The sequence below is a fragment of the Ursus maritimus genome, unplaced genomic scaffold (genome assembly GCF_017311325.1).
Source record: "Ursus maritimus isolate PB19 unplaced genomic scaffold, ASM1731132v1 scaffold_23, whole genome shotgun sequence".
NCBI lineage: Eukaryota > Metazoa > Chordata > Mammalia > Carnivora > Ursidae > Ursus > Ursus maritimus.
Window position 1 is genome coordinate 40,471,265 of NW_024424786.1, and position 9,954 is coordinate 40,481,218.

A 9,954-nucleotide genomic window follows, 5' to 3' on the forward strand; every position below is an offset into this window, starting at 1 on the left:
CCGCAGCCAGGGCGTCCGCGCCCCCGGCCGAAGGGCTGGTGAACGGGGCTGAGGCGCCGGGCGCGGGGGGCGGTGTGAGGCTGCGGCGGCCGTCGGTCAACGGGGAGGCTGGGCCGGTGCCCCCGCCCCGCGCGCACGGCTCCTTCTCGCACGTGCGCGACGCCGACCTGCTAAAGAAGAGGCGGTCGCGGCTGCGGAACAGCAACTCCTTCTCGGTGGACGACGCGGACTCGGGAGCGGCTGGAGCCGCCGGAGCCGCCGGAGCGGCCAGAGCTTCCGGAGCCGTGGCTGCAGTGAGTGCCCTCCTGTGGCTCGGGGATCAGGGGGAGCGGGGCAGAGAAGCAGGGGCTCGCAGTGACCCCAAGGGCAGAGCTGGCCCGGGGTGGCCGCTTCAGGGCAGCGGGACTCCCCTGGACTCGGCGAGGCGCTTTCTGAGTGGAGAGACCGCGGTGCCACGAAGAGTCCCCTGGCGAGGTAGTGAGCTCCTGCTCTGGGGACACATGCAAGCCGAGGCCCCCCAGGCCCCAGGCCCGGAGCGGCGGCCGGGCAGTCTCCACCTCTGTTGCCAGCCTTGGGATATATGCTAATGGTTTTTAATGCTTGACACCCAAAGAGTAGAATCATGGGCTGGAGCAGGAAGCCCTTAGAAGGCTCCATGTTTTCATCACTCAGGACACTGCTCTTTACGGACTGTAAAGTGGGTTGGGCCGTTTCTTTCCCTGCAGGGGTGGACCCAGGAGCCACCATTGCACTGTAAGCTGGGACAGAGCTTCTGTGCTCGAGGGGACCATCCAGGGCCTCCCAACCCCAAGTATCTCTGACTTGGATCTTTAACGCCAGGTCCTGGAGATCCATTCTTCTCTGATAACGGGAGGTTGGAGTTGGTAGACCCTGGCGGGTGCCGATGTCCCCCACCCCAGCCTCTGCAGGTCTCAGGTTAGGGGCTCTCAGGGTGTCACATGATCACTGCTCTGAAGGGGAGATGTTCCTAGGGAAGGCAGGGATTTGCTCAAGGACTCAGAGCCGCTGAAGTGGCTTCCCAGCTGGGGCTCCTTCCCCCCACTGCACCCATCCTGCCTGTGACAGCAAGGGCAGCTCTGCCAGGTCACTCCAAGCCTTCAGCTGCCCAGGGATAACCCCTGAGTTCTAAAGAAAGGAGGGCACGAACTGGAAAAGTCTTTCTGGAAGAAGCAGCCATGTGAGTGAGGCCAGATGAAAACTGGGAGAGACTTGTTCTCAAGTGGGGGGACCTGCTGCAGTAAAAGCGTGTTAGCAGGAAAGCTCAGGTTTCATTTAGGAATCTGTCTGCCGCTCATCTCCCAGAAGGCCCGCAGGTGGTGATGAGGCTGGCTTGCAGGGCAGGAGCCTTGGGGACAGAGTCAGAGGCACGGCATTGTGAATGGGAGACAGGGAGGGCGCTGGAGGCACCCATAGAAGATGTGAAAGGCAGGGGTCAGACACAGCCACCCATGGCCGGTCTGTTGGCCTCCGGCCCCAGCCTCCTTGATGTGTGTCCGTGGCTCCTTAAATCTGAAAGGGGAGGCTCCACCCTACACCTTCCTCTGCCCAAGTCCCAGCATCCGGTCCTTCCAACGCAAGCCCCTCTCCAGCCCTTGTCCCACAGGAGATATTTGACCCATAGGCCTGGAGGGGAGTCCTCCTTCCCCCCCCCCAAAGATTTACTTATTATCTATTCATTTGAGAGAGAGAGAGAGTGAGAGAAGTGGGGGTGGGGCAGAGAGAGAGAGAGAGAGAGAATCTCTAGCAGACTCCACGCTGAGCACCAAGCCTGATGAGGGCTCCATCCCACGACCCCAAGATCATGACCTGAGTGGAAACCAAGCGTCGGAGGCTCAACTGACTGAGCCCCCCAGTGCCCCAGGACTCCTCCTTATTGATCATTCCCATCCCCCATGCCCCATGCATGCGGTGGGAGGAGGTCAGGCCTGTCCCGGCCCTTGGGAGATCCCAGAGTCCTGGATGGGATGAAGTCAGGCGCCTTGAAGCTGGGGCGGGGCTGAAGCAACACTGTGAGGAGGGCAGGGTGCCTCTGCCCAGTAAGGCTTCCTGGAGGAGGCCACGCATGGGGTTGTAGAAAGGGGAATTGGGGTCAGACATGAGGAAGCATTGGAATTCCCAGCAGGGCTGTCGTGAGTAAGCTTGGTTGTTGCTGAGGCTGGGGTTTCTCCTTCGCTGTCCTGCCTCTGCCCGCTCTGCGGGTGGAGTGCCCAGTTCTCTGTGCCCGGCCTGCCCCCATGACCCCGCAGCAGCTCCTAACTGACTCCACACAATGCCCCTTCCCGGGAGGAACGATGACCCCATTTTGCAGGTGGGAGCATTGAGGCTCAGGGAGATGCGGAAAGAGGCAGAGGAAGTTAAGGTTCACCTGTGAACCCAGAGCTCTCAAATGGCACAGACTGGCTGTGTGACCCCGGGCAAGTCATTTAACCTCTCTGCGCTCTTTCCCTGAGGATGAGAAGCAAAGATGAAAGTTCTTCTTCGCAGCGTGGCCCTGAGACAGCACTTCAGGGTGCTGTCAAAAAAGGGGAATTGTGTTCTCCCCCAGATACCTTTCTGGAGCTCTGCGGCCCCCAGGTTACTCAGGGCTGGGCTTTCTCCCCCTACAAAGACACAAGCAGAAGCCCTGCGGGTGTGACTGACCCAGAGGCAAAGAGCAAATTGGTGGCCACGCTTGGGAACAAATCTTTGGATTGGACAGTCCTGGGTCCTAAGCCAGGCTCTGTGTGAGCCTCGTCTCTGACCTCCAGTTTCCCCATCTGTACCAGGGGGGATGGTAATCACCCCTGACTCACAGGGTTGTCGAGGGAACGAAAGGAGTCAATATATGTGCAGGGCCCAACGCATGCATGTTTAGTCAAGAGCCTTTCATCGGTGGGCCCCGCATGCATTTTCTGGGCCCCACCTGTCTGCAGGGGCTACCTCTGGGCAGGGAGAGAGGGGCTCCCAGCAGCCACGATGGGGTGGGCGCTGTGATGGGGAAGGCCAGGGAGGCCATGGCGGGAGCACTGTCCAGCCTGGGATCAGTGAGGCTTCGGGAGGTGTGAAGGTCAGAAAGAGAGACAGAAAGCTGTGTGTGAGCCCGAAGGGGCCTCAAGGAGGTGGAGCTGAGCTGGGTCCTGAAGGTTGCTGATGTCAGGCAGCCCCAGAGAGAGGCCAGCCCGGGCTGAGGAAGCTATTTGGGGAAGCGAAAGTCGATGCCTATGGCTAGGGGGTGATGTCCGGGTGTGGTTTGGGGGTACTAGGAGTTGAGGCCGGAGCTGCCACCAGGCCTTGGCAACAAGACTGGGGCCTGAGAAGGGCCGGGGGAGAGTGACACCAGCAGGTGAGGGTTTTAGGAAGACCCCTCCGTTGTGGCTGGAGGGTAGAGTCAGCAGGCAGGCATCTCAGAGAAGTGCAGGGTGGAGTGGACAGCAGGGTGGTTCAACCCCTTCTCCCCACCCTGTGACCCAGAAGGGTGGCCGGAGCAGGAGCCGTCAGTGGGGCTGGGCTGTCCATGGACCTGAGCCCCCAAAGCTGACTCTGCCAGCGGTGGCCGGGGGTGGGGCACATTAAGGGTCAGCCCTGCCTTTCCAGGCTAAAATTGGTAGGTCCGGCCAAGCTGAACTTTTCTGAGTGTTCTGGAAGAGCACAGCAGGCGCTAGGCATGGGAATCGATAAGGTGGGAGGGTGCCCCCTTTTGGCCAGGATATGGAGGTGCCGGCTCAGGATGGCGTAGGTCTGGAGACGGGGTGCTTCAGGTCAGTTCCGTGTCACTGTGCGGGCCCCTGGCCGTGATGGAGTCACAAGCACTAGGTGATGGGAGTGGGAGGTGGCCTGAGGGAGCTCCGTGGAGGAGGGGAGAGGCCCCAGCCAGGCCCTTCTCAGCCTTTCAGCCCTGACGCTCACAGAAGCCCTGTGAAGCCAGGGTTATTAGCCCAGTGCAGGAAATGAGGCCTGTGAGGCTGCAAGAGTGGGAGTGGACTGGCCCAGGACCACAGGGCCAGGGAGGGTGAAGGCCGTGACCTTGGCTTGAGGAGGCAGTTTCCCTGGGGGTGGGGGTGGAATTCTGCGCACGCAGGACTGGAGAAGCAGCTGGGTGGGCAGGGCCTGAGGTTGAGGGCCCCTTCTGCCCTATGTGTGTAAGAGGCTGGCCCCAGGGCGGAGCTGTTGGGAAACCCCTCCAAGGCCTCACTGGCCTCTTTTTCTCCACAGGAAGGCCTGAGCCCTGAGCCCAGCCCTGCCCCCAGCCCACCCACAACCACAGCCCCACAGCAGCCCCCTGGTGAGTAGTTCTGAAGGCGTAGCGACCCAGCTCAGCTCAGTCTGTTCACAGATCCTGAGCTGGGGATCCCCTGGGGGCTGGTGTCAGTTGGAGGTGACTTAGCTTGGTGTCTGTCTGCAGGTGGGAGTCCCCCATCAGAGGAGCCACCCCCAAGTCCAGGGGAAGAGGCTGGGCTGGTAAGGAGGGCTGAGGTGGCTGGAGCTGGTGGGTGGCACTTCCTAGGCAGAGCCTGGGCTGAGCCCACCCTGTCCTTTGCCCCCCTTTTTTGCAGCAAAGGTTCCAGGACACAAGTCAGTATGTGTGTGCAGAGCTGCAGGCCCTGGAACAGGAGCAGAGACAGATAGATGGGCGGGCGGCCGAGGTGGAGACACAGCTGAGGAGCCTTATGGAGTCAGGTGGGGCAGGCATCCGGGGTCCACTCCCCAACACGTGCTACCAGATCTGCCTAGCCCTGCAGCCCTTCCTGATCTGGGGAGGAGTTGGGAGGAGGCAAGGCTGGGGTCACTGTCCCCATGTACAGCTGGGCAAGGGAAGCAGCTTGACGGAGGCACACAGCTCTGGCTTCTGGGATGCGCAAGGAAGCAAGCCCCTTCCCCACTCCCCAGCCACCTACTCCTGCCGCCTGGGGTGGGGGCAGGCCTGGTGACCGTCCTGGCCTGGTTCAAGGTGCCGACAAGCTGCAGGAGGAGGTGCTGATCCAGGAATGGTTCACATTGGTCAACAAGAAGAACGCTCTCATCCGAAGGCAGGACCAGCTGCAGCTGCTGTGAGTGTCCGCAGGCCCCGCCCAGTGCAGGCAGGCCCCGCCCAGTGCAGGCGCCAACCCCAGCCAACCCAGGGCCTGCAGAACAGGGGGAATCTTGGCTGCTTTGATTACAGTTATTCACCGCTTTTTTCTTTCTGCAAGGATCTTTTTGAAAAATTGTTCAGTCATCTTATGTTTTCCCCTCAAAAGTCCTGTATCAGTTGTACACCTCTTAAATTGGTACTATTTTTATGAATCAGAAAACCAAGGCCCAGAGAAAAACGTGGTACAGGAGGGTCAGGGCTGACTGCCCCAGTTGGACCCTGTTCCTTTACAATAAGGAACACCGAGGCCCAGTGAGATCTGAGCTGGTTTCCCTAGTGGGGTCAAACACAACTCTCGGCCGTGATTGTTTTTCTAGTCCTGCGTGATGAAGGCAGTCTGGCTTCCCTTTTGCATTTTGGATCATTTTTTCAGAATAATTTTAGTCTAATATTTGCTGTTTATGAATAATGATCATCCAAATAATCCTGCAAGGTTGTTTCTTAATGAAAAAAGAAAAAGAGCAGTGGGGTGGGAGGAGACAATACAAACATCCAGCATTTGGAGAACAGTTGGAAGAAGGATAATTTGGAGCGGGAACAGGGGTATAGCGCTGTCCTCAGCCCAGCCCTCCCGGCGAACGGGAAATGAGGTGGGATGGGGGGGCCAGGGAGTGGGCAGAGCCCTGGCACCCCTCCCCCTCCCGTTCCCCTGTCCCTGACCCACCTCCACCCCCTCCCCCGCCCCAGCATCGAGGAGCAGGACCTGGAGCGGAGGTTCGAGCTGCTGAGCCGGGAGCTACGGGCCATGCTAACTATCGACGGTGGGAGACGGGACCTGGGAGATGGGGCGGGCGGGGCTGGGAGCCAGGACAGAGCAGGGGCCGGCGCCTCTTGACCCTCAGCCTCCTCCACCCTCAGACTGGCTGAAAACGGCGGCGCAGCAGCACCGAGAGCAACTTCTGCTGGAGGAGCTGGTGTCGCTGGTGAACCAGCGCGACGAGCTGGTCCGGAACCTGGACCACAAGGAGCGGATGTGAGTGGGGTAGGGTCCCCGCTGGGAGGTGCCGGGGCGGGGGAGGGGGGTGCTCGCTCCGGCCGGGGTGGGGGCAGACGAGGTCAGGGGCCCCGACTCTGACTTGCAGCCGTTCCCTCGCAGCGCCCTGGAGGAGGACGAACGCCTGGAACGCGGCCTGGAGCAGCGGCGCCGCAAGCTGAGCCGGCAGCTGAGCCGGCGCGAGCGCTGTTCGCTGAGCTGAGGCCCGGCCCGCTCCCACCGCAGGCTTTCTCGCCGCCGCGCGGGGTCGCCGCCCGGGGCTGGCGCTCCGGAGGACCGGGGCCGCATGGCCGCAGCGCGCCACTCGTAGGGGCCGCCGCCGCCCCTGGATGGGGCGGAGGAGGGCGGCCCCTGGGGCCCGACCGACCGGAGCGGCTGGACGGCCGTGCCGTCCGGGCCGTATTTATTTGTCCTTGTGAGTGCGTGTGCGTGTGTTCGCGGGGCCGGAGGGTCCCAGGAGCGCCCGGCAGAACAACCCCTCGCCGACGTCAGGGCCCGGGCCGGCCGCCGCGGGAGCAGGGATGGCCGCTGAACCGCTGCGCCCCCGCCCTCCGCCCTTTCCTGATCTCCGCGAGCAATAAAGTTGGACAAGGCTACACCAGCGCCGGCCTTTCTCAGGACGGGGGCTTTCAATAGACGGAAGGGGGTGGGGCTGAGGCCGATAAGGTTGTCTGCGATCCCCGGTGGGGCCCGTGCGGGCTTTGAGGTTCCCAGAGGCAGCGGAGGGCCCTGCTTTCACCTTCAAAGGATGGTGGGGTTTAAGGATGATGGGGTTTGGGTCGTTGATCGCTTTAGGGGTCCCATATTGAAAGAAGAGACAAAAACAGTCGGGGTTATTGCGCCCCCCTTTTAAATACACTATTGCCTGAGATCCTTACAATCACTCCCTCCCCTGCCATCTCTGGAGGCCTTGTCGTCGTCAGGCTTGTCCCCCTGAAAGGAGCTCAACGCCACCACCTGACCCCTGTCAGCAAGTTGGGGCCTGTTCTGGGGCTGCAGCCGAGGGTGGCAGGGTGCTCAGAGCCAGTTCATCCTGGCCCAGGATGCCCCCTTGGTCTTCAGCAGTCAACAGGCCACTGGACCCAAAGAACTTCACCATGGCACGGACCTGTGGCAGCTCTGAGAATGTCTCCACAGCCAGCAGCATGGCCAGGAGCCCGAGGAGCAAGTAACCTGGCGAGGAGAGGTTGCTAGAGCGGCTCTTGGGGGGCCAGGGATGCTCCCTGCCCCCCTCCCAGGCAGGTGACCCACGACCCGTGGCACCCGGTGCCGCACGCAATCCTCTTAACGCTGCCAACAGGGTTCTTCCAACCACAACCCTCACATCACACCCTAGGGCCGTGGTCCTTCACCGGCACGGCTCAGTCTCCCCAGCCGTTTATGGGAGTCCCGGTCCTGGCTCCTCTCCCCTCCCTCCCACACCGTGGCATCTGGACTCACCGAGAAGCGCCAGCTGGCCAAGGTGGTAGAGCACAGGGTGCAGGCCACGGCCGCGGCCCGGCAGCAGGTCCCCCAGGCCGATGGTGCTGAGTGAGCCGAAGCAGAAGTAGACAGCCTCCAGCAGGCTGCGGTCGCCCTGCAGACCCCACAGCACCAGTGCCGGCAGCAGCACGAACGTCGCAGCCACTAGCAGACCCCATCCAGCTGCCTGCAGCAGTGCGGCCCTGGCCGGGGCCAGCTGCCACTGGCCGGCTACCCAGGCCCCGGGGCGGCTGAGCAAGGGCAGCAGGCCGCGCCGCAGTGCGGCCAGGAGCGCTAGGGAGGCTGGCAGCCCGAGGGCGGCGTAGACCACGCAGAAAGCCTTTCCACCTGCCGATAGTGGGGCCATGTAGCCGTAACCTGGAAAGGAGAGAGGCGGTGGGTAATGAACAGTTGAGCGTGATGCCAGGCGGGTCCCCTCCCTTCCCCCAACGAGGCCTCCGGCAGAAGGCTGCCCTCTGGTGGCCAAGATGACGGGAACTGTTCAGGCCCAGGCTCTGGCTGGTTTTGCTCTTCATTCGCTGGGGGTCCTGGGCAAGTCCCTTAACCTCTCTGGCCATTCTTCTCGGTTACATGTCTGACTCTTGATTTTGGCTCAGGTCATGATCTCAGGGTCATGAGATCGAGCCCCATGTGGGGCTCTGTGCTGAGCCTGGAGCCTGCTTAAAATTCTCTCTCCCTCTCCCTCTGCTCACTGTTACCCCCTCACCCCCCCACTCTCTAATAAATAAGTAGATAAATAAACAAATCTCTCTGGCCACTCTTTCTGGAAAAGGATTAAAAGAGGCAGTCACCTTAGGCCTCTTGTAGCTGGGATGGTTCCGAGAACTACTGTCCTGCCCCAGGGGAAGCTTGGTTTTCTCAGATTCCTCAGCTCTGCCCTTGACCAATACAATACTTTCAAATCCACCAGGAAGAACGGCACCCACTCTTTCACTTCCCGCAGGTGTACCGAGACATCCCGTGTGCTAGGCCTCGCACCGACATCTGAGTCTGCCCAGCCCCTGCCATTTGGTGGTGGAGACAGGCAGGAAAATCAGTGGAGACACTTGACATGAAGGGCTGCGAAAGAGGCCGCGTGCCAGAGACAGGGCATTCCAGACTGGAAAAGCATGTGCAAAGTTAGGGAGAGGTGGGAGAGCAGGGTGTGCTGGGAGAACAGGACCGGCTAGTCCGGAGGTTGTAAACTCAAATGCCTAGAGGAGCCAGATGGGAGACAAGAGGGAGTGGTGGGGACTGGGCTGGCCTGGAGAAGACATGCTCTGCCCCAAAGTGCAGGCCCATTCCAGACAATACGGAATCCCTTGTAGGATTCTGGACCAGTGCAAATAGGTTTCCTGATTATTCAACAGAAGTTGACAATATAGACTTTAATTCAAAAAACATTTAGATACTTTGCGGGATGAAAAACCTCCAGGGCTGTGAGTCCCATTCCTTTATTTCTCTGGGCCTTTGCCCATGCTATTCCCTCTGCCAGGAATTCCTTCATCCCTCATCTTGCGCCCTCTTGCCATGGCTAACATCTCATCAGGACTTCCTCCCCCTGGACACTCTCTCCTGAGTCAGTGGCCCTAATCTGTACTCCTGGGTTCACTCCCTTTTCCTCCACCCAAGAATTCACCCCACAATACCTTTCCCCCCACCTGGCCTCAGGCCCCTGGGTCTGGGCATCTCTCCTGGGTCTCAGGGGGTGTCGGGGGTGTGGCTGAGGAGGCCACGCCCCACCTGGCAGCTGAAGTTGAGGCACCACTTAGGGTGTTGGTGCGGGAAGCCCCAGCTGTGACATCAGGCCTAGTCAGACCTGGGCTCTGGCATTTGGGGGCTGGGAGAAGAGCTACACCCCCAGGGACCCCAGGAACCCCCTCCTGCCCGGCCGCCTGGCGGCCTTACCCGTGGTGGTGAGGAGGCTGGCAGTGAAGAGCAGGGCCGAGGGCAGATCCCAGTTCCCGGCCTCTGAGCCATTGCCCAGGCTGGAGACCCCATGGACCTGGGCTGCCAGGGCGGTGCCCAGCAGCTCCTCCAGGGCCCCGGGGGGCAGGCAGGCCCCATACTCCGCCTGGAAAGTGGCCAGCTCGGCCCTGAGCTTGGCCTGGAGCTGGCGTGCGGGAGGCCCCTCCAGGGCCTGAAACACAGCAGCCCCAATCCCCAGGGCCAGCAGGTGGGCCACAACCAGTAGTGGGAATCGGGCCCAGGGCCTCAGAGCCCCCATGGTGAGCCGCTGGGGTTGGAGGTGCTGTGGGAGCGGCGGCTCCAACGGCGGGCACCTGGGAGGGGCTGGGCAGGGTGGGGCCGGGAGGAGGCGCTGCGTGGGTGGCTGAAGTCAGAGGGAGGAGAGTGGGAATGCGCTTGG

The 9,954-nt window shown here is 61.4% G+C and overlaps 2 protein-coding genes across 4 annotated transcripts in view; one reads left to right on the forward strand and one right to left on the reverse strand.

Annotated features, from left to right (window-relative positions):
- The window catches only part of EHBP1L1 (EH domain binding protein 1 like 1), a 15,568-nt gene extending 8,847 nt beyond the window's left edge, over nt 1-6,721 (forward strand). For all 3 annotated transcript variants that reach the window (XM_040639406.1, XM_040639408.1, XM_040639407.1), the window contains 8 exons: nt 1-293; nt 4,213-4,282; nt 4,403-4,458; nt 4,554-4,677; nt 4,949-5,048; nt 5,819-5,892; nt 5,990-6,104; nt 6,228-6,721. The exon at nt 1-293 is cut by the window's left edge and continues 397 nt beyond it. In XM_040639406.1, the coding sequence (XP_040495340.1) occupies nt 1-293; nt 4,213-4,282; nt 4,403-4,458; nt 4,554-4,677; nt 4,949-5,048; nt 5,819-5,892; nt 5,990-6,104; nt 6,228-6,327 (932 nt within the window). In that variant the 3' untranslated portion in view covers nt 6,328-6,721. The remainder of the gene's footprint in view (nt 294-4,212; nt 4,283-4,402; nt 4,459-4,553; nt 4,678-4,948; nt 5,049-5,818; nt 5,893-5,989; nt 6,105-6,227) is intronic.
- Nucleotides 6,722-6,866: 145 nt separating this feature from the next.
- Nucleotides 6,867-9,813, reverse strand: KCNK7 (potassium two pore domain channel subfamily K member 7). Its single transcript, XM_008709006.2, has 3 exons — nt 9,495-9,813; nt 7,566-7,964; nt 6,867-7,298 (listed from the first exon to the last, which is right to left on the reverse strand). The coding sequence occupies exons 1-3, from the start codon at nt 9,811-9,813 to the stop codon at nt 7,093-7,095; spliced, it is 924 nt and encodes a 307-aa protein (XP_008707228.2). The 3' UTR covers nt 6,867-7,092.
- Between the last annotated feature and the right edge of the window lie 141 nt (nt 9,814-9,954).